Source organism: Pelodiscus sinensis, chromosome 9 (assembly GCF_052426305.1).
Source record: "Pelodiscus sinensis isolate ZL-2025 chromosome 9, ASM5242630v1, whole genome shotgun sequence".
In the NCBI taxonomy this organism is placed as follows: domain Eukaryota; kingdom Metazoa; phylum Chordata; order Testudines; family Trionychidae; genus Pelodiscus; species Pelodiscus sinensis.
The window spans coordinates 17831125-17855847 of record NC_143060.1 but is presented as its reverse complement, the minus strand read 5'-3'; the positions used below and the strand labels follow the sequence as shown (position 1 = coordinate 17855847).

General features: G+C 42.0%; 1 protein-coding gene across 11 annotated transcripts in view; it reads right to left on the bottom strand.

The window, feature by feature from the left end:
• The window catches only part of NFIA (nuclear factor I A), a 502507-nt gene that overhangs the window by 112775 nt on the left and 365009 nt on the right, over positions 1 to 24723 (bottom strand). For all 11 annotated transcript variants that reach the window (XM_006132338.5, XM_089780448.1, XM_089780447.1 and 8 more), the window contains exon 4: positions 8682 to 8756. In XM_006132338.5, the coding sequence (XP_006132400.2) occupies positions 8682 to 8756 (75 nt within the window). The remainder of the gene's footprint in view (positions 1 to 8681; positions 8757 to 24723) is intronic.

Here is a 24723-nt window from a genome sequence, read left to right as displayed (position 1 = left end):
AAAACTCTGCATTCAAGCTCATCTAAAAGGTGGGTTTTGCCCACCATCTCTGTCTCTCTCTCTCTCTCTCCCTCTAAATATATACACATGTATATAGAGAGAGTTATTCTCTAAGGTGTCTTTTTTGTATATGATCCACCGACATATGACCACCCTCCCTGTCCGTACCTCAGCCCAGTGTCCCCACAACATGCTTTTGCTCTGTCCAGGGTATTGTAGGTTGCAATTATACCAGCCACACTGAAAATATGTTGCTTTTCTCTCCCAAGTGATGCTCCTCTAAAATTGTCACCAAAATAGCTCAGGAACACATCCCAAGCAGGAAATACAGGTTGAAAATTTCAACCGAGCTTGCATACAATACACCCCCCCACCTACTCGCCCTGCATAAAGATGTCATTTGACACAGAGCTCCTGGTGAGGGAGGAGTAAAATGGTTTATTGGATAAAAATCTGGCCTTTCATTTAAAAGTTAGTTTGATTCATTTGTGTGGAGCTTGTAAGGGAACTAACTGATGCAACCTCAACTCTGATTTCAGCCAACAAGGTGGTCTCCATCCCAAAACTCCTACGCACACTGGATACATTTCAATCACTCTGAAGGGGCAGACTGAGGCAGTTTGCCTGAAAGACTGGGACAGCTCTCACCCCAGGCTAATCATTCCATGTTAAACTGGGCAGGCAAGCAGGGAGCTGCTTTTCTTTGACCACCTGCATGGTAGCTCTGTTCTGGATAAAAAGGCAGCTCTAAGGAAACCCGCCACTCTGTGCCAGTCTGTTCCTTTGCTTCCAGTTTATTAGTCAACCAAAATGTCAAGAAAAATCAGAGAAAAATTAGAAAAAAAAACTCCTCGGACTTCATTCCATTTAAGTATTTATTTTGGAAATTTACTGAATTAGAATACAGGAATCCCAGTAAAGGAAAACAGGCAAGCTGGCATTTGTCTTCTTTAAAAATGGCACTGTCTTTTAGTTTTTAGGATATATTTAACTTCTCTTTTTTCATTTTTTATTTGAGTAAAACAAGGACTATGACATATCTAACACTGCAGCAAAGTGACAATGTGCATAAAACTGAACGTATTATGCCTCAAGAAAAAACGTGATGTTGGACTAATGCACTTTTTCAAATACTGTGACTTAATAACCAGAGGAAAACATACTATCTTTCTGACTCAGAGAGAAAAAGGTAGCTTAAATTGGTTGCATGGCCTTTGACTCCTATGTACTGTATTGTTAGGTTCAAAGAGGTTTTGCCAAATACAACAGATATGAAATGTGTGATGTTCATTTCAAAATTACTAGTACAGCCTGCTATTGACCATCTAATTATGCTGAGTTCCATTTATAAACATAGCTAACCACTAAGTTTATGGAGACTTTTTGTGCTGCTTTAATAGGATATTGATCGAGAACAAGGTTTGAGAGGACTGCCACTGAATTGTGTAATGGCGTACAAAAAGCAAGGTCACGGCAACTGTTCATTCTATGCCTGCAGTCTATTCTTTATTATAATCTTTTTTTCTCTCTCCCTCTTGCTCCTGGACCCAAATGGTATGTTTGGGATAGAAGTGCTTCGCAAAGGAATACAGAGCATCTTTTCAATGTGATTTTTCATGCTGCTGACTTCTAACTCTCTCAGCTACAGTATTGCTTAGTACAGCAGAAAACATCCTAGCGATATAAAAGCCTGAGTAAGTGCGCTCTGCACTTGGGAGTTCTATGGATCCTTCCTTCCCACTCTCCTCCAGACTGCAGAAAAGCAGTGGAGTCACTCTGCAGTTTCAGAGCTGCAGAATCACAAACATTTTGTGGCAGAATGAAAGAAGCTCTGTGTCATATAAAGAAAGCAGACCCCTCTGGTGGGCTCTGGACTATAGTTACTGATACCCATTCTATCTTCATGGGAATTACATTGAGGACTGGCTCTCCAGAGGAACTGGTGGGGGCAAGAGGACTTTCCCTATAATTTGTTTACATTAATACCTTTTATTTTGAGTGGCTAAAGACTGCTTGATCAAAATATACTGGAAATCTATATTCTTTTGGTCATTACTCTCTTTTGCCCACCCCCTGGCTACTCAGAGGAGTGGCAAAGAATTTAATTTCTCCTTCACATTCCCCCATAGTAACTACAGTGTCAGTTCTGTATCTTTCAGCAGAGATGATTCTGCTTCAGTACTTCTAATCATCTGAGTTGGAATGTTACAAATGGCTTTATTTAGCCTCTTGGGTGAGTGTGAGAAGTCACACACACAAACACTACACACAAGAGATTATTTTCCTTTTATTGCCTTAAACAGCAATGAGTATTTCACACAGTAGCAGAATTATTGCACATTTCAAACACTAGGGTGCCACCTCATGCCAGTCTGAGACCTCTTACATTCTGTTCCCGTTTGCTATTGGTAGCACCCACGAAATTCTATGCCACAGCAGTACCCATCTATGCAGCAAGAATAAGAGAATTCTGTAGCTGGTTTCCAGCTACAGCAGCCCCTAAGCACAGAGAATGATTGCTTGAAACTCTGACACCTTAAATATCCACTCTTCAACTGCGTTATTCGTGCCTTTTCAAAATTCCATAACCATAAAATCATTCACTACCTGTGGAATTTACTTAATCCTTTCACAGGACCTATGTGTATAACACAGAAATGTATGTGATTCTGTGAGTGTGTAGGGATCGGCGGGGGGAGGGGGGGTTAACTGCATATTAAAAGGGTTAAAATCATTCCACTAACTCTCTGAAAAACGGAACTAGCATTTTACAACTGTAGGTCTAGCATTCTCAATCCACGGAACATGCCGAGTGCGCTGTATAGCAGCACTAGGAATTATATCATTTCAATCAACAATGCATTGCAAAACATGCATAAACTTGATCTGCTTTTAGGGGACTACTCAGTAAGCCCCAAATCCTTCCTTCACAGCCCACCCTATATATTTCACCTGTCTGCTAGGGAGATCCATACAGAAAGGAATCCAGATCAAGAGTACATGTAGGTTATTCAAATTAATGGCTGCATTAGCCTCCTCTCAATGCACCTTCCCTGGCCCCACGCTCCCAGCCTATCAATGTCTCACATTTGCACTTTCAGGGTCCTGCTGAGCAGGGAAAGGCCATGGAGCAGGATTCTGTACCAAATGGAGTGGACAAGTCCTGCACGGCCTCCCACATCACGTCACCCTTTCAGAGCAGGCATATTCTACTGCCCTGAGGACCTCTACACATGAACTGGTGACAGAATTTAGGAGCCTAACTCCTATAGCACCTATTGATTTCAATGGAAGTTAGACACCTACACACATCTCAGGGTACCCCCATACAGGGTGGTTAGAGGTGAGGGGTTTGTTTCACTTGTGCAATAGCTGGATGATCAATGAACAAATCCTGAACATTGCCTGGGATCTATGGGAGCTCAGGGCCCCCTTTGGCTCTCAGCAGCAACACGGGAGTCAAAAGAGGTGCATTGATACCACACTTGTATGATATTCCCACACCATTGTGTCTAGGACATTCTTTAAGGGGACTTTCCCCAATGCTGAAGGGGCCAAGGGATGGTCAAAATGTAGCCTCAGGCTGGAGGAACAATAATGTGCATCTCCTCTGACACTCTTGCCTTCATCCCTTAGCCTACCCCTTCCCAATCATGGATGAACTTCTTCTCTCTGGAGGCGTCCCAGCAGAGGTCAATGGAATGCTGATGTAAGAACGTTGGCAATCTGATCTGGCCTATTCAGGACTGTGCATGGAGAATGACTTCAAACCTAATTTTAGCACACAGAAACTCATGGAAATGTAGGGTTGGAAGGGACCTCGAGAAGTGATAGAATCATAAAACTGCAAGGGACCTCAAGAGGTCATCGAGTCCAGTCCCCTGCCCTCACGGCAGGACCAAGCATCGTCTAGATCATGTAGTCCAACCCACTGTGCCCTGGCAGGTCCAAATATAACTAGATCATCCCTGACATGGGTGGGTTTAATTCCGGAAAAACCTCCAATGATAGGGGATTCAATGTTCAGTTTCTTAAAATTGGCCACATATTTGTAGTCGCTTTTTTCATGCCCCCAAGCTCCAAGCCTATCAATACTTCCCAACCTCACCTCGGATGCCTCAGAATCCCTGCGTTCTCTCATAGTTTTTTTTTAAATCTATTTTCCCAGTATCTGGAAGTTTGAGAAGCAGGCTAGAGAAAATGGGTAAAGCCCACTGCTGTGGAACTAAAGAAAGCTGCAGGTGTGTGTCTGCCACTAAGAGGATCAGCCTATCATTCTTGTTCGGAGGCTCTGGCAAACTTAAACATTATGACTAGGATCTATGTGAATGATGGATAGATTAAAGTATATGTTAAAACCAAATATTTGTCCCCAGAAAGCTGACTTTTTGCTTAAACTTTTTCACTTCCGCCCAGACATGTCTGGCTGTTTTAATAGCATTTTATTTCAGTCTCTCTCTGTCACTCTGATCTTTGGCAACCTTAATAAATAAATATGGCACATTATTATTACCCATATTAATACCTAATGAGGAAACACTGGAAAAACTATGCGTTTCATGTTAATTTTAGATGACAGATGCTAACAACAGACAGTTGCTTAAAACTCAGGGATAGCATGTGTATCTATTATCAAATTTTTTAAAAAATAATGAAAGCAATAATGCCAAAAGCTATAAAAGAATCAAGGAAATTTAGAGCTACAGTTGACACAGAAGCCAAAATCTGTTCCCTCTGATGTAGGTGTAAAACTAGAATAACCCCACTGACTTCATATGTAACAAAAAGGAAAATTTAGTCATTCTGTATCAGCATGAGAATTCCTGTAACATGCTCACTGCAATGGCAATGGGAATCAATGAGAGAGTCCTTGAAAATTCACACACATTCACACACAGTTTGACAATGAATGGTACTGAAATGTGATTTTTTTTTAAACACACACAGTTTTGATTTAGAGCCATACGCAAAATGTGAACAGTGCTGCTTCTCTGCATCCTTCATCCCCCAAACAGCATTTGCCATAACAGGGATTCCAAAAAAACCCAAATGGTCTCATAGCACTTTATAGACTAATGAAACATGTAGCTGCTCCTAGATCTCTCTGCAGCCTCGTGAGAATCTGTGGAATACGACTTCTGCTCAGGAAATCGAAGAAGAGCCTGCCACAGAGGAAGAGCAAGTGAGCTGCTCCCTTACGCAGGGTGGTTTTTAAAGTTGCAGTGGCTTTTTAGAGAAAGAAAATATATAGAGTGGATCGAGTGTATTTTGGTAGTTCAAGCTGCCAAGTACTAATAAAAAAATCCTGGGGAATCTGGATTAGTGCTCTGCAGGGGTTGAGCTCTTCAGTGCCAAAGCAATCTGTGGACTAGGCTGGAGTAAAACCACAAGTATATTTAAAAAAGCCCAGCAAGGTTTATTCTGAATAGCTCAATCTATCAGGCAACCTTACATGTCAGTTTAGGCACAACTCATAGCAGTTAATCATGGATCCTTTATGCTAAATCATTCCCTGAATGTTGGCATGCAAATTCCCACTGACATCAATGGGATTTTGTTGCTAGAATCCACACTAGACATATCCTACTGTAGGCTTGTCCGATCTCATAAATGAAACAGGGTCAGGCCTGGTCAGTGTGTGTATGGGGCATCTCCAAAGAAAATCCAAGTTGCAACCAGTAGTGTTTCTAATCCAGATGCTGGTATTCTTCCTTCTCGGCGAGTACTGAAGGGATATCCCATTAAGTGTTGGGCTTCTTTTTTCATGCGTTATTTTTGGACATGATATAAAACTAATGCCCTGATTACACAGGGTCCAAGAGACCACAGTATTTTTTGCATGTGCAAAGAGTGCAATTTCTCATGTCCGGGATAAATAACAGTTGAATAATTGTATTTTCCCTCCCCAAATGTCCTCGGTTAACACCAGTGGATGCTAGCCGCTATTTTCTATCCTAATCTTTGTATTATTCCAATAAATTTTTAAAGGCTGCTGGGTATATTCCAGCAGCAGGAAGTGTGAGCCTCATAAATACAATTCATAATATGTTTGCAAAATGTGTTGGACACTGGGATCCTTGGTAAAAGATTTGTTGTTAATGTGATAAAACGTAATGGAAGATAAATAAGCATGAAATACGCTAGCTCTTGAACTCAGTAGTGAACTCTCTGCTATGGAGATTGGAAGTCGGGAGTGCTGAACATAGTTATTTTCTAGAGCTCTGTCTTGCAAACTCCCGAATCAGGGTTGACAGAAACCAGAGACAGCTAATGATAACTAGTGCTCCTCCACTGAGGATAAGATTATCTTAATGTGGGAAGTCTTAGACGGGAAGGGTGGATTCCCTTAGGACTTTAAGAGCCCTGCCCTTTTACACCAAATTAAGACATTGTAAAGTGGAGCTATTCACATGCAGTAGATAAACTATGTTGGGAATAGCAAAATTATGTTAAACATCAATTTAGTGCACAACCATACAATAATGAAGCCGGATCTTCAAAAATCTGTGCCATTATGCTCCCAAGGTCATATGTGGGCACCTATATAAAGTGACCTGGTTTTCAAACATAAGAGTGCACCCAGAATTCCCACTGATTTCCCATGTCCTTGAAACAGACTTTCTCCAGGTTATCTGGGAAGAAGGGCATTGAGAAATTCTTGGCTCCAGTCAGGTACCCTTTTCTCTCTCACTCTTCCAGGCATACTTCTCTGATGCTGACACATCTCCTTCCCAATCCAGATTTCTATGGTGATCCTAGTTTTTCAATAGGAAGCCAATTTAGTGCTCTCACTAGAGAGTGTGTGTGTGGTGTGTGTGTGTGTGTGTGTGTGTCAGGGAAAGGAGGGGGGAGGTGGGAGAGGGAAGAAACAAAGTAGAAAAACAGGGTGACCTTCCCAACAGAAATCCCATTGGCTATGATTCAAAAACATGAATTCTCTCCTGCCAGGCAGGGCCCCAGGAAGTCCAAAAGTTGGACTTGCAGGACAGATAAACATGCGTTTAAATTTCCAGGCTGAGAACCTGCATGTCCTATTTTATCTGAGCATATTAAAAGCAGATGAGCTGCAAGGTTTATATTGTAAACACAGTCCAATTGTTAACAACTACAAGACTAATTGGTGCTGCTGTAATGTTGCAACATAGTTCTTCACTAGCTACAAAAATCCACAGCATCCTCGCATTGAGGTGCTGGTTTAGCTGTAATTGAAACAGTGGCTTTGAGTGAGGCTGTCCATGGTCTCTCCTTGGACTGTCTGCGTTATATCATAGCACAATACAATCAATACATCTTTGATCAATGGAACAGGGTGGTGACAGGTACTCTTAATTCACTGTTGTTAGTGAGTATTGACAAGCTGGTAATGATCATGCTGCAGTGTGTCACTCATGCTGTGGGCATTAGCATTCTTTAAAGGTCAAAAAACAAATCCTTTTAAAAGGCAGAAGTCCATACAACCATGGGAGAATGCCACCCTGACAAAATTAAAGCTGTATGCCTTTGAGTAGGTAAGCCTCCTAGGGCTAACTAACACTGGTATAACTCTACCTAGTATCTGCAAGTTCACCAGTCCAGGAGTGTTAAAACAGCAGACACTTCTGTTTATATATACAGGACAGGTGTATACATAATTATTGGTTCATGGGCACAGAGGAAGTCATTTTAAATGGTCTGGTTAAAATTAGGAATGGTAAAAAGTTTGGGTTTTTTTTCCAAAACGTGTAACTGCTGAAATATTCAGCAGTTACACAGGCCCATACGCAGGTGGGGTGTGAAAGGTATGAGCGCCCCCTCCTACCCCCCCAGTTCTTGATTCTGGCTAGTCTGGGAAAGGCAGAGTCACTGTGTTCCTGGCCTCCCTCTCCTGTACTTTGGCTGGGAAGCTGATTCCTCTCTTCCTTCCCCAGGAGAGAGGCTGGTGACAGGCTGTGGGGACAGGGCTGGGGGGGGAGGAGCAGCCACCAACCCCTCCCACAGCTCACACCCTCCTACACAGAAATTCCAGCATACACACCTGTTACTCGTTTACATGCAGGGGGAAAGGTGGCTCTGTGGGAGTTGGTATACATGGGGAGCCAGCTTTTAAGATGACTCCCCACAAGCACCAGCTCCCTTAGCGCCGTCTGCTGCCCCCCACATTGCTGCCTCTGTATCAGGTGAGAACCAGTGCTCATGGGGAGCTGGTGCTCGCAAGGTTGGGAAGGGGGGTACAGGCAGCTCCACAGGAGCCAATATGTGTGGGATAAGCAGGCTACCCACAAGCACTGACTTCCATCTGCAGCAGCCCCAGGAGTGGGGGGCTGTCTTGCATATAACCGTGAAGGTTAACCAATGCACTGTTTAACACTAACACATCCCTAGTTACAAAACATCCCTCAGGCTTTGAACCTGAAAACTGATCCACATGGGAAGACCCCTGCACCTATAGAGAATCTTAATATTGTCAGCAGGGTGCCACATTGCTGTAAATATCCACCATTTTGCAGAATCGGGATCTAATTTGGTTTTTAAATATTCTAATATTTCAACTTTCCCACTTAATTCAAAATGTGGAGCACAAGTCCTTTGTGGAGTGGAGGTAAAAGAGGGCATAATTAGTGAGTATTTGGTTTAGAATGGGAGGAATAAAACAAAATGAGAGTTACAAAGAACACAGGAAACAACAACAAAAGGATACTTACTCTGTGAGACTCTGACGAGCTCAGTCACACTGAAAACACCTGATGTGACAAAACTGTCCTGGAAGCCCAAATGTCCTACAAAACAAATTCAATGAAAGAATGTTGATCAGTGTTAAGCATTTCATGACAGTATTCTCAAATACTTTTGCTTCTTTTAGATTTAAAATGTGACACCTAATTTCCCCACTTAGCGCTAATTATTGTTTATAAAGGTGGTAACCAGTCATGTAGCTATGTAGACTATTTTGTGGTTTGAATCTGCAGGTTAAGAAAGCTAACATGACACATCAGCAGGGAATTATCTAGATGTTAAAGCATCTCAACAGGAAATCTGAAACAAAAGAGGACTATTTTAATAAATGGTTACCTTGGATGACCCCTCACGACTTAACAACTGAAATTAAAATACTGTACCTAGGAATCAGACAGGACAGCTAAATTCTATAATCGTTTTAAACATTATTCTCTAAAGAAACATCTGATCAGGATTATCTACCCATTCATTCAAACAAAACAAGATTTAAAGATGTACTCTTCATTTTCTGAGGTTACACCAGGGAAATCTTAAAATAGCAGCTGTGAAAAAAACCCCACACCAAACCTTTAAAACGAATGCCTTTTCCATGGTAAGGAAAAATTATAGCATTTAAAACAAGCTTTGCAAAAGACAAAATAAATCTCTGTATAAGAAAAGCCTTAACTTTAAGCCTCGGAATTTCTTTAAGAGATAAGGCACATGTTTCCCTGCCTGTTTCATTTGTGCAAGGGATGACGCTACATTTTGTATCAAAATGTTGTTACACTTCACATAATGGCATTTTCCTATTTCTCTGAAAACATGTCTATCACCAAATGTTAATTCAATTTCATGGGCATAATCAATTACAAAGCAAGCAGCTTGCTAACTCAACACCAAGTGCAACAAAGTGTACGTAGCTGGATTTACAGTTCATACAGTACATATCAGGACTTAAATTAGAGGTCTGGAGCTAGTAGGCCAGTCTGACCTCTTGCTTTTGAAATCAGGGTCAAAGGAGAAATCTCAGGATAAAGGGATTATTAAAAGAACTGTAAAGTCGTACTTGTCCACAGGATAAGTAGCATACCTTTTAAGGTTGTCCTACTTAAAGTCACTGATTCCAATGTGCACACACACATATTATTGAATGTTTTGCAGGGGCAACATCTACCCTTCATAGTTAACTGTCTCTCAGATGCAGTGTTATATTATATGCTATTGAAATTATAATTTTTGCTTATGTGTCCCTCTCTGAGTGTGCTTGTATTACAAACATAAACAAATGTATTCACAAATCTATCACAATCCAATAGCTACATTATTCAAATGCATTTGTTACTAAAATTTAACCTAAATAAATCTCTCAATCTACAAGCATGAATTTTTACTATGTTTTTGAGGAAAAAATACTTTGAATATTTTAAGTGCATAAAATGCCAAAGTAGAAATTGATGCTTTTTGCAATTTTTCAACTCAAAAGAAGATTTCAGAAAATTCAGGTGATTGTGCCTGGCCTAGTTTGCATTTTTCAGTAATGAAGTTAATGAATAATTGCAATATTATTCTTTTCCATAAATCATATGGAATAAGCATGTTTATTGACAATTTCCTTAGTATTTTTATGAGGGTCTACTTTTCATATGTTGCAGTGGATTAAAAGATCTATTAATTAAAAATAGTTCCCTCAGATATTGACTTCAGTGGGACCACTAAATATGCCTAAAGTTAAGTACATGCTTAAGTGCTTTGTTGAATAAGGGCCAGAATGCTCAATACATGGTACCATACCATCAAGTCTTTGGTAGGTCTGATAATAATGGACTATACTGATTTTGTCTGTTGGGGCCAATGGCACCCTTGTTTGTCTGACAGGCTGTAACCAAAGACATCCTGTTGCAATAATGTTGAGGGTGTCACTTTAAATACACAAAAGCAAGAACTTTCACAGTTAAGGTAATACATTGGGCTCATTCTCAAAGTGTTAGTTGTATGTGTGTGTTGTGGAGGACTGTAGTTGTGATTGAACAATTGTGCAAAGCATGACAAGATTTTGTTTTAATTTAATTTAAATAAACTTTTAATGGCTCAGATTTTTACATTCGTAAATGAGTAGGAAATCAGGGTCCTTACTCATACCATTCTCATCCAGATGAGCTGTCCTCTTGAATGGGCGAGCTGATCCATGTGTGCATAGATATGTAATGCCTCATTGAGTTCAATACTGGACTACCATTCTGCCTACATGATTCAGATCACAGAACTTTCTAAAACTGTGATAAGTACAACAAAAAGTGGCAAAAATGAATGGAGTCCACCAAACAAATGACAAAAAGGAATGGCTAAAGCACAGCATAATTAATAAGAGAAGCTGTAAAAATGTAATTTTTGTGCCTGCTAACAAAAGCCAAAATAGAAAAATGGCTTTCAGAGAAACTGTATCAATTTGGCTGTTCCACTCAATTATGAATGAGAAAAAAAATTAGGTAAAGTTGTTAAGTAATTCCAAAAGCAGATGTTAGCATTAAATGACTCTTAATTGAAAAGAGGATTAAACATCCCGAAGTCTGAAAGATTTACTTCCAATACAGCACTTTCATAAATATATGCAATATTATACCTTTGTAAAATGTCCCTAAGATAGGAAGTTGAAATTGCTATACATGAATTGGTTATCTTTCCAGTTTTGTGTGTCACTGTGGGTAGGTGTTTAAAAATGATGATTAGATTGCCTTTATTGAATTTATGGAAGAACTATTCATTCACTGAAGTTCTATGCATAAACTAGGGCTCTTGGACACCTGAGGTAGGCCCTGATTCAGCAAAGAACTAGAGAACATGCTTATCTTTAAGCGTGTACTTAAGTAAAACCCATGAAATGATTTGCCAAAGAGAGAGGGGTTTACTCACATGTTTAAAGTTAAAGAGGTGCTTAGTGGCTTTCCTGAATCAAGGCTTTATGTCCAAACCTACTCCCAGTTATAGGGAAGCATGTGGGGCCCAGGGTAACCCCCACAATGCTCCAGTCACAAGGCTGAGGAAACTCCCACCATAGGCCCTGCCCCTTCTCTGCCCATGTCCCACTCCCAACAATACCCATTACCCAAGCCTCAGCCCTACTCCGACTCCTCCTGCCCCTATTGCACCCCTTCTCTGAGCAGTGCGAGCAGAGTGGGGGAGATTACCACAGGGGCGGCAACAGGGGTGGCCCCCCTACACACACCATAATGGTGGAATGCACCCAAGCAGGCTGCCAGATCGGTCCAGCCTCAGCTGCCCCAGTGAGTGAAGCAGGCGAACCCCTGCTGCTGCCCCATGCCAGGCCCAGGTAATCCCCTGGGCCACTCTGGGCCCCATAAGACCTGCCACAGGACGGTTGAGGCTAGGCTTCAGTTCCTTGCTATACATCATGTTTATGGGGGTGCTAATATTTTTCTGGAGGAAAATAATAAAGTTAGCTGAACATGGTATAAAATAATACTAATAGTTAAATAGTATCTTAGTACCTAATACACTCTTACTATTATAAAATAATATGCATGAAATAACACCTCCAACACCACTGCAGTCAAAGGAAATCACTTTGACACTGATGGTGACAGTGTAATTATATAAAATGTTATCCTATAAATGATACTTCCCTCATTCTGGGATCAAATATTACCTCAACGATGAAGGAATGAAAACACATCCAAACTTGTGAAATGTGATTTTGATCTTGCACCATATGATGGAGCTTTCCCCCTCACCCTCACCAAGACTGAAAGGGATTCAAGTGGCCAGGCAGGCCAATTAATGCCACTAGGTGCCCTGAAAGAAGAGCCAGAGCGTGCACCACTGATAAGAAGCAGGCTCAGCTGGGCAAAGCCAGTCTAAAGCCCAGACACTCTGAGCCCAGCAGGCTTTATGAAGGCAGGGAAGCAGACTGTAGTTATTCCCTGAGTGGAAGGAGTTGGGAACCTGGCCAGCCCAAAGAGGGGTGAAGTCAGTGGAGTAGGAAGAAGCCCATGAAATCAACAACAAGAGGTCAGACCATGAAGAGTCCTGAGCTGCTTGTTACAGGGTTCCTGGGCTGGAACCTGGTGTAGAGAGCGGGCCTGGGTAGTGGCATGGGCAGTGGAGATGCCAGCCACCTAGTCATCTGGAAGGACTTTGAATCCCACAGAAGGGGAGGACTTTAATGACCTGTCTGGAAGGCCAAGCCATGAAGAGAAGAAGGCAGATGTGAGAATGAGCGGGGCCACAATGTCAGACAGGATAGGGCAAGACACCCCTGCAGGGAGGTGCTAATTCCCAGGCTGGCCAGCAGGAGGTGCTGCTAGTATGAGTGAACCCTGTGACATGCTAGTTATGTTTAAGTCAATTTTCATGGACCTTAATACAACAGAGTTTCTCCTGTTTTACACTAGCGAATGTCAAGTATCAGAGGGGTAGTCGTGTTAGTCTGAATCTGCAAAAGCGGCGAGGATTCCTGTGGCACCTTATAGACTAACTGAAGTGTAGGAGCATAAGCTTTCGTGGGCAAAGACCTACTTCGTCAGATGCATCTGACAAAGTGGGTCTTTGCCCATGAAAGCTTATGCTCCTACACTTCAGTTAGTCTATAAGGTGCCACAGGACTCCTCGCCACTAGTGAATGTGATATCAGAAATCAATCCTCAAGGTCTCATTCCATTTGCTGTGTATTATCAAGTGAATTGATATAAAGACTGAATCAATGGATGCCTCCTGTGTCCAAAAGCCAACTAAATTGACTACAACATTTAGTGTACATGGAGAGTCATCTTGTATTGTTAATTAATGCCCAGGAAGGGAGTCTCAGCTGTGGAAAGATTACAAATCAAGCATTTGCATTGGAGTGTGAGATAATCACAATAGAACCATTTACTTTTACCTGGAAAGCCCGTATACATATATGATTTAAGCTCACCAGGTCACTCACTGTTTCTTAAATACATACCAAAAATATTTTCCTTGTATTAATCAAAGTATTCTGTTGTTTTAAAAGTTTTCCATTATTATTATTACAAATGAAAAAGTTTTATTATTATTATCATTATTATTATATAGGGCCATAAGTGTATGTGGTACTTTGCAAACAAAGCATGTTTGTTCTCTGTAATTTAAACAATAATATTCTGTGAGTTAATCCTCTAAAGATGAAGAAGTCCAAATTCAGGCATGTCATTTGCTTTGGACAACTGTCTGATGATGTATAATAACATTAAGCTTGGAGAAACAGCTTTCAGGGAAACTTTGATTTACTTTTGGCATTTTAAAATTGAGAGAAGTTCCTATACTAGGTCTGAAATCATTTATAAACCCCTACTCATGTCAAGCATCTTACTGTACATAACCATCTTAAAACCTTAAAATAGTAATAATCAATTAGGACTTCAAGCCTATTATCTCAAACAAATGCCTGATTAAAAAGAAAAGCCCTATCCACTGAAAGAGCAATTTGATTCCTCTTGGTTCTGTCCTCCACCTAGATAATCCTCTGTTTCACAAAGTATTGAGTAACTAATTAATATTGCCTAGAATATACATGTTCGTACACCAATGCAAACAGCCTTGGCAACAAAATAGAGGAACTGAAACTACTAGTAAAGGAAGTGAAACCAAATATCAAAGGGATAATGGAAACATGGTAGTCATGATTTCAGTACAGGTACTGAAGGGTATGTGCTGGGCAGGAAAGACAGAAAGAATACGGTGGTAGAGTAGCATTATATAATTATGATGAAGTAGAATGTAAAGAAATGAGAAGTGATGGATCCGTACGGGTCAAAATCACTTTCGGGAAAGAAAGCTAGCACTAATTCTGATGGAATTGTCCCTGGGTTACGCTCTTGGCAACTGTGATTATGAGAGACTTTAATTCCCCATATATAGCTTGAAGGACAAATACTAAGAAGGGCTGGACCCCACATATTCTTGGACAGATTTTTTCACCAACTAGTCACTGAACCAACAAGAGGTCATACAATTTTAGATTTACTATTGGGGAGTAATGAGGACCTCATAGAAGAACTAGCTGTAGAGGACAACCTTGATTCACAGGATCATTAGCAAATTCATATAAACTAAATGGAAGAATAAACAAAACCAGATTTGCAATTAGGGCCTTAATTTCAAAAGGGCAAACTTTAAAAATTCATGGAATAAGTTAGGGTAGTGCACTGGACTGGAGAACTCAGGATCTGAATGTGGAGAAAGCTTGGAATTACCGTAGGTCTAAGTTGCAGAAAGCACCTGAAGCCTGCCTCCCAAAGGGAACAATTCACAGGGGAGGATGGGATGGACCGGCTATATTTTAAAGTTCAGGAGGATAGAGAAAAAATAAGAACTGCCAAAAGCCAAACAGAATTAGGCCTTTCAAAGGAAATTAAAGCCACTAAAAACATTTTATAGCCATATAACTTCAACAAAAATAAAAAAAAGGAAAGAAAAGAAAAAGGGGGCCCACACTGGGGTAGAGATTAAAAGTAAAATCAGCAGAGCCCAACACCTAAATGAATGCTTTCCTCAGATTTTAAAAGGGTAATAAAGGACTCTGGACTAGCAGTAGGGTGGCTAATGGAAATGAGGATATGGAAGTAAAAATTACCATATCTGTCGTGAAAGTCAAACTTAAACAACTTAATGGAACCAAATTGGAGGGAATGAATAGTTTCCATCCAGGAATGTTAAAAGAGCTGGCTCATGAAACTGCAAGCCCAGTAACAAGGGCTTTTAATGCATCCATAAACTTGAGGGTCATACCCTAAGACTGAAGAATTGCTGATATAGTTCTTATTTTTTAAGAAAAGGAAAATAAGTGACACAGGAAATTACAGGCCTATTAGTTTGACCCCAATTGTATGCAAGGCCTTAGAATAAATTTTGAAGGAGGAAGTAGTTAAGGACATAGAGCAGGAATGGGTAAGATGCAGCTTATGAGCCACGTGCAGCTCTTTTATAGTTAAAGTGTGGCTCACGGAGAACCCTCACAATCCCCAGCTACCAAAGTGGGGTTGGGGGTATTCAGGGATTCTGCCCTATAGCAAGGTGGTGGGGCTAGGGGATACAGCAGGAGCAGTGCTAAAGCTATGAGTAAGGATAATGCTACAAGCCCCAGCAAGCATCCTGGGTCCCAAATTTCTGAGGACTATTGTGTGCACGTGTGGTTCAAAGGGTCAGTCAGTTTCGCCACCACTGACAGAAAGGTAAACAGTAACTAGAACGGGGTGGGCAAATTCCAGACTGCAGGCCGGAATCAGTCCACATGGTTAGTCCCTGGTGGGCCCCCACCTCCACGTATACCTGTGCCTCCGCAGGTATCGGAGGACTGCAGCTCTGGTTGGTCGTAAATTGCCCTTTGCAGCCAATGCAAATGGTGAGAAGTGGCGTCCGGTCCATGACGCTTCCCACCACTCGCATTGGCTGCGAATGGCGATTTGAAGTCAAACAGAGCCATGATCCTCTGATACCTGCGGAGGTGCAGGTAAATATAGTGGAGACTAGGGACTAACTTTGCAAGCTGCCATTTTTTTATTGCCCATCTCTGAACTAGATACAACAAAACATGGTTTTACAAAAGGTAGATTGTGCCAAACTAGCCTGATCTATTTCTTTGAGTAGATTACATCTTTTACAAAAAAAAAACCAGTTACCGTATATACTCGAGTATAAGTCGACCCGAATATAAGCCGAGGCACCTAATTTTGCCACAAAAAACTGAGAAAAAGTATTGACTCGAGTATAAGCCTAGGGTAGGAAATGAGGCAGCTACTGGTAAATGTAAAAAATGAAGATAGATACCAATAAAATACAATAACCTAGCTCTGTAAGGGGAAAAGGGGGTCAACAAAAACAATATGGTTCTGCAGGCACAGCCACAGCTCAGCCCCCGCAGCCCCCACGTTCCGGCCCCCTCGCCTGCCAACGAGCCCCCTCTAAACGAGCCAGCGGGGGGGGGGGGGGGGGCTGTGAGAGACCAGAGCCGGGCATCGATGGGCCAATGAGCCAGCGGGGGGGAGAGGCTCCGCGCGGGGGTGGGGGCGGATCCAGGCTCCCTGCCCACCCGCCCTCGGTTCGGGACCCACCGGAAGCCTCCCGGGCAGTGGCACTGGCCCTGGGCGCAGCAGAGCTCCCGCCGCCTGGCGGAGCCGCGGGCCGGTTACCGCCGCTCCCTGGGCCCGGCAGCTGCATTGAAGCGCACCTGGCATGGGGCCTCCCTGTAGCTGGGAGGCCGGGGCCGCCGCTGCCGCCGGGGGGTTTGCGGTTGTTCCCGGCGCCCTGGGCCGTCTGCTGCTGCTGCTGCTTGAGGGACATGGCGAAGGGGCCGGGGCCTGCTGCACTCGCTCGCTGCGCAGGAGCCGCCGCGTCGGCCGGTTGCTCCCAAACAGTGTGAGCCGAGCCGAGCCGGGCTCGGTAGGGGAGGGAGGGGGAGCGCGCGGGCAGCGGGGCGCGGAGGGTTCCGGCAGGGGGAGCGGAGGGGCGCTGCGTACCTGCCCGCCCAGCCCTGCCCGCTGCCTGACAGCGCCCCGCCGGGGGGCCGCGCCCCGCCCCGCGGCCCCGGCAGCCCGCCCGGGAGCGCTCGGGGGCCCGGCTCCGCTCCGTTCCGCGGCCGGGAGTGCCTCTGCGGCCGGACTCTTTACGGGAAGTCGGAAGGGTCTGAGCGGGGAAGCGGTAGGTGAAGGGGCGGCCGGGGAGCGAGGGGGCAGGGGGGCTGAGAGGGTCAGGAGGCCAGGGGCTGGAAGGGCCAGGAGGGCAGGGGCAGGGGCTGGGGGGCCGGAGCTCCGGGCTCACGCATCTAGACCCGGCCGGCGGCAGAGACGCGCTGAGCCCGCCCGCGAGCAGGAGGCTGACTCGAGTATAAGCCGAGGGGGGCATTTTTCAGCACAAAAACTGTGCTGAAAAACTCGGCTTATACTCGAGTATATACGGTATCTGCCTGCATATAAATAAGGCATTTAATACAGTTCCATGGGGAGGACACTGTTAGTTAAACTGGAATCAAGATGAGAACTGAAAGGTGGCTAAGGAACTGACTAAAAGGGAGACAACGACAGATCATGCTGGAAGGTGAATGGTCAGGCTGAAGAAGGTTACTAGTGGAGTTCCTCAGAGAACTGTCTTAGGATCAGCCTTATTTATCATTTTCTTTAATGATCTTAGCACAAAAGGTGGGATTCAATACTAACTGAATTTGTGTGTGTGACACAGTTCGGAGATATTGCCAACACTGAGGAGGGTCAGAAGAGATCTTGGCAATTTGAAAACTGGAAATAATAGAAATGGGATGAAATTTAAACAGTGCTATGTGAAAGGTCACACACATAGGCACTAACAACAACTACATTTGTTATATGCTGAGACTATATCAGATGGAAATGACAGAGGAGAGGAAAGACATGGGTGTATTGGTAGATCCAGGCTGTTTATGAACTGCTAATGTGACGTGTCCATGAAAAAGGCTAATACAATCCTGGGATTTATCAGGTGAGGTATTTCCAGTAAAGATAAGGAAGTTTTATTATCATTATGCAAAGCACTGGTGAGCCTTCCTCTGAAATTGCGTGCGTAATTCTTGTCTCTTATGTTTAAGACAGATGACTTCAAACTGGAATAGGTGCAGAGAAGGGCTACAAGGATGAGCCAAGGGCACTCAAGTCTTTGTTTAGGCTAAACAAGCTGAGGGGAGATAAGACTGCTTTCTACAAATGCAGTAATGACTAGGAAGGGAGAGCAATTATTTAAGCTACACAAGAACAAACAGATACATCAACAAACTAGCCATCAACAAGTTCAAATTCAGATGAGGGTTTCTAACTAACAGAAGAATGAAATTCTGGAACATCCTACCAAGGAGAGCAATCAGGTTAAAAAACAAAACAAAACAAAACCACACCTAACTGGGTTCAAGAGTGCACCTGATCATTTTCTGGAGGGGATGATCTAATTAGATTGACAGCAATGACACTTGGCTCTTCTGAGATTGCTAGTAATAAATATCCCCCATTTGAAGCCAGAGATGGGACTATAGATGGAAGGGCTCTGAGTTACTAGAGAGAATTCTTTCCTACATGTCTGGCTGGTGAGGCTTCCTGAGATGTTCAGGGTCCAACTGATCACCATACTTGAGGTTGGGAAGGAATTTTGTCCCAGGTCAGCTTGGCAGACACTGGAGTTCTTTCACCTTCTTCTGCAATGTGGGGCAACGATCACTTGCAGGTTTAAAACAGAGTAAATGGTGGATTTACTGTAACTTCAAAGTCTTTATATCATGATCTTTCAGTAACTCATCCAGAGGTTGGGGGTCTATTACAGGAGAGGCTGGGTGAGGTTCTGTAGAATACTAGGTACAAGAGGTCATTCTAGATGATCACAATGGCATTAAAGTCTATGGCTGTGTCTAGACTGGCCAGTTTTTCCGGAAAATCAGCCGCTTTTCCGGAAAAACTTGCCAGCTATCTACAATGGCCACTTGAATTTCCGCAAAAGCACTGACGATCTCATGTAAGATTGTCAGTGCTTTTGCGGAAATACTATGCTGCTCCCGTTTGGGCAAAAGTCTTTTTCCGAAAAACTTTTGCACAAAAGGGCCAGTGTAGACAGCAGAGATTTGTTTTCCGCAAAAAAGCCCCGATCGCGAAAATGGTGATCAGGGCTTTTTTGCGGAAAAGCGCGTCTAGATTGTCCACGGACGCTTTTCCGCAAAAAGTGCTTTGTGGAAAAGCATCCTGCCAATCTAGACGCGCTTTTCAGAAATGCTTTTAATGGAAAACTTTTCTGTTAAAAGCATTTCTGGAAAATCATGCCAGTGTAGACGTAGCCTATGAGTTTATGAGTCTTATTTTACCAACCACAGATAAATCTTGACACACAAAATTGAGAACTTTTCTCATCGTATTGCTCAGTGGATAAAATTTTATCTAACTTTATTATGATGTCAGGCTAGGCGTGGTAGAACTTAGGCTTGATCCCCAGTCTTGTTCTTTCCTCCAGCAAATGGAAACCAATAAAAAAAAAGGAAGAATAGGACATATATGCACCATGATATCTTCCTGTAAGGTGTTTCTCCTCTGGAAGTTTTAGGAAGACGATACATGTCAGCATGCAATTCTCTATCTTCATCTAAATACTCTCTACAATCAGGATGAATCACTGCATTCTAGGACCTGCAATCTATGTAGACCACAGTACTGTATTAAAAACAAAGGTGACTGTGATCCATTTTTTAAAACTGTGTTATCAGAACTGGACCACTTACTTCATGGAACTCTAGTTAATACTAACTCAAGGGATCCATTTCATTTTTCTTCATATATGTTCTGTAAATCCATAAATTATATGCTTTAAAAGTTGGTCTCAATTAAACTCTTGAAATAAGTGATTTTTTTTAAAAAAAGAGTTCAAACTAGAAATTTGCCATGACTTTAATTCTGATACAGCAATCTCATTTTCCCCCTTTTCCTACTTGCACCCTTCCAGCCCCAGCCTTGTTTTGGCTACAGTTACTTCTAGTTTAATTTTATTGTCATAGCAATAATTAACCATGGTTATTTTATTACACAGTCAAATGACTATTTCCTTACAAAATAAATGCTAGGCCACAAGTCCCATATGTCATTACTCTTTGAAGCTTGCTTGCTCTGCTTTAGCATCGAGTTTTTAAGAAGCACCAGAAAATTCTTTGTGGAATGTAGCAGAATGAATTAGACCGTCCAGGGCATGTCGTGTTAGTACAATAGAAGAACACTTTTAAGACTTTAAAGTCATGTAATACAATTCTAGGCTGGATCTTTCTTGTTGAAAAAAGCAGAATAGGAGTGATTGAAAGAGAAAAGGGCCAATATTTGACAACAGAAATCAGCATAACCTTTTAACAGCAGCAGTCATGGATGACTGCCCTTTGACCCTGAGAGCTTATGTGGGATTTCAATGACAACAGCTGGAAGTGAGCATGTGTGAATAGAGAACACAGATCTGAGGCCTAATACAAAAGGCTGTACAATCCCTGCCCAGATCAGAGTGTTGATTAGAAATTGTTTCCTGGTCCTGGCTTAATAGAGTGTGATAATGAAAGTTTTGTTAACCCTTCACACCATGAAAAATCATTGATGAATTGGGGGGGGTGGGGGGAGAGGAGAGGGAAGGGGCTGAGCTCCAAAATTCCTGAACTGAACAGAGGAGAACAGTATGGTTCCATAGAACTTCTTGATATTGTGGTCCCAAGCTGCAACACCCAGACTCATACTAAATTGTATCTTAGTCTGTGCACAGCCTCACTGGTTCAATGGGATTGAGGGGTTGATCCAGAATCCACTGATGTCAATGGAAAGATTCTCATGATGTTAATGGCCAATGTATCCAGGCCCTACATATGACACAAGGTTCTATCCAATGTAAAGGTAAAAGAATTAAGTAATATTGGGGGTTCCTCACTGAGGGCCTATGAATTCAACATTTCTAGTTGCAGCCAATTTCTTATTCCATGAGAGGTGCAGGGAGTTTTTAGTGCTTGTTGTATCAAGAAACACTAATAACAGATTCAGACTTCATTGTGCCAAGCATTGTACCAACACAGAACAAAAAGGGCAGTCCTTGCCCGCAAAGAGCTTCCAGTCTCCTTGCAGAAGATGCCCAGTATTTCACAGGATCCAGCCAGATGAAAGACCCAAAAATTCATGTCTAAGAACTGTGAAGCCTTGCACTATGGAAATCAAGTAATTTGGCCTGGTGTTTTGTTGTCTAAAATTACTACTGAGGTCGTAGGTAGAGGCATTTTTCCTCTACCTACTGAATACAAACACCTTTTTAAAATATATACAATTTTTGAAATACTAAAAACTATTAAGAAAAATCACAATTTCAGTAAACAAATTCTCAGCAGTAAGTATTGTCTAGGCCCTTACACCTCGGAAAACAACAGATGTCTGAAATTAGCATATTTATCTGTTTCAGGTCTTCAATCCGAAAAGGAAATGTTAAAAAAAAGGAAATACAAATGATCATATGCCTTTGGCATCTTATGAAATAACATGGTCCTCAAACCCTTTCAAAATAAATGAGAGGAAATCTACATAAGGATAATCATTTTGGAATATTTATGGCATCTGACAATAAAGAGGGCAATAAAAAGGAAAGCCTCCCCAGTGAAAATAATATTAAGGAGTTATTTATCTTCATTTCTTACTTAAGTTGGTTACAACAATAATTGTGATCTCTTAGGTATCTGCATTGATATTACATATTCAGCTTTACTCTCCTGAGGCTGACTCAGTGACTAAATGAACACACAGTTCTGTAGCATCTTAGAGGCTAGCAAAAATGTAGATGGTGGTATGAGCTTTTGTGGGCAAAACCCACTTCTTCACGAAAAGCTCATGATACCATCTACATTTTTTGTTAGTCTCTAAGGTGCTGCAGAGCTATTTGTTGTTTTTTAGTATTTTTAGTTACAGACTAACATGGCTACCCTCTGAGACTTTTAAATGAACACAAAAAGGAACTACAAGGAAACCCTGGGCAGACTGATGGATATTGCTCTCCTAATGCAGTTGGTGATGCCATGTGATGCTACTAACTACACTGTAGGCTTGGCACAGATAAAATTGTACCTATGTGTGCTAGTGGGGGAAATGGAAGAGGATGGGAACTATGACAATCAGGCTACTTTCCCTGGCATGAAAAAAAAATATGGTAAAGGAACTTTTACCCCATAGTCTCAAAAGAGGTGTCCATTCCTTTCAAGACAGGAAATGTCATTAGTCTGTAATTCATGATATCATGTCTCACGTCAATTGATGGCATTTTGGTTTTATGTTTATATTGCAGACACGGTTTGACAACACTGGTTTCCACAAGAAACACCAGGTCCTGCAAATTATTACTCATGTAAGCATTCCTTACTCACTACGTGCCCCATCTTGTTCTTACTGAAGACAAGAGAATTTTGTCATTAACATCCAGAGATGCAGGGTCTGGCCCTCACAGCATCTTACTGATGTAAATTTAACGACCCACTCCCATGACTAAGAGTGTACAGGAAAAGGATCTGGGTATGTCAGCCATAAAGATAATATAAAGCCAAATTCTGGTTTTATTTAAACTGAGGTTAATTCAGAGTGAATCCATTGATTTCATTATACCAATGTAACTGAAATCAGAATTGGACCGATATTATTGTTTGCATCAATATTACTGTGGGATATGCTGTAGGCACTGGGTGAACAAGACCAACATGCAAATAACTGAAAGTTATTTTAAAATGGTTTGGAATATTTACATATTCAAACTAATCGAGAAGTGAAATAGGCACATTTGTTTCAACTCCTTGTTTATAGCACTGCAGGCCTCCCCCCTTTAAATCTTTCTCTAACCATGGTGATGTTTATTGAATACCTGTCATTTCTCCAACAGCATGTGCCAACAGCAGCTCACCAGTGCCAGGCTGCACGAAAACCCGTCTGTTTCCTATTCTCCAAGGAGCTCCCTTAGAGCAACTACTCACCATACCCAATACACTGAAACCCATAAATTTGCAAATACTGCAGTCAAAATTCTCAACAGAAAACTACACCCATTTTGCCCAGCATTGCATACTAAAAAAAAAAATCACATGGTGAGAAGCACTTCTCACCATGTGTAAACCGTCAATTTGATTTGAAATTAAAATTTTTGATTTACATGAGCATTTCTGAGCCTCCTGCTGGCAACAGCTCTATTGCTGAAAAATGACATGATTTGTGACACACATGCTGTACAGAAGCCCCATTCCAGAGACTGTTAAACCCATTTTCATTCTGCTTTAATACTGGTATGGCACTCAGGAAAAGAATATAAATATTCAGGAGACTATGGGGGGGGGGGAGGTTGTTAAATGCTAACATTCTTTTTCTGGGTGGCAAAGCAGTATTAAAGCAGCATGGAAAATGGCATGGGGCTTCTACAAGCCACACATCATGTCTCTTTTCAGCAATAGGGCCCAGCAGCAGAAAGCTAAGAAAAGTCCATAGTAAGTACAAAACCTTACTAGAAAACTCCTTGACATGTTATTTTAGTGGGAGCTGCTTTTTGCTAATAAATGCTGATAGAGAAAGAAATGGGCACAGCTTCACCCTAACCCTATTGGCAACTCCAACATCAAACCATGGATCTCTCATGTGCCCTACATATGTTTTTGTAGCTTTCTCCTGTTTAGCGTGTTCCCCAATTACACTAATGTTCGGTATATGCATACTTAACTGTGAAGGATGGAAGTGGAAGAAAATGATTGTTAACATTTTTAAACCCTGGATTCTGTTTCTCATCATCACTGTAAATTGTGAGGAAGATTTTTATGATTCTAACAATCTGTAAAGTCAACAAGGAGTCTGGTGGCACCTTAAACACTAACAATTTTATTATGGTATAAGCTTTCGTGAGCTGCAATTCACTTCATCAGATGCATGAAGTGAAAGACAAAGGAAACAGCAGGGATACAGAGATGGGAGTTTCAGAGAGGCAGCCGTTTTAGTCTGTTTAGCAAAAACAACAAAGAGTTGGATGGCACTTTAAAGACTAACAAACGATGTCATGAGGAGGAGGGGGAAAACTTGTTCATCTTGGCCTCTGAGGATAGAACAAGAAGCAATGGGCTTAAACTGCAGCAAGGAAGGTTTAGGTGGGACATTAGGAAAAAGTTCCTAACTGTCAGGGTAGTCAAACACTGGAATAAATTGCCCAGGGAGGTTGTGGAGTCTCCATCTGTGGAGATATTTAAGAGTAGGTTAGATAAATGTCTATTGGGTATGGTCTAGACAGTATTTGGTCCTCCCATGAAGGCAGGGGACTGGACTCGATGACCTCTCGAGATCCCTTCCAGTCCTAGTATTCTATGATTCTATGAAATGTATTAGGGCATCACAGCTAATTCAATCAGGGTATGTCTACGCTACGGCGCTAATTCAAACTAACTTAGTTCGAATTAGTTAATTCGAACGAAGCTAATTCGAACTAACGCATCTAGAACTAAAAACTAGTTCGAATTAGCGTTTT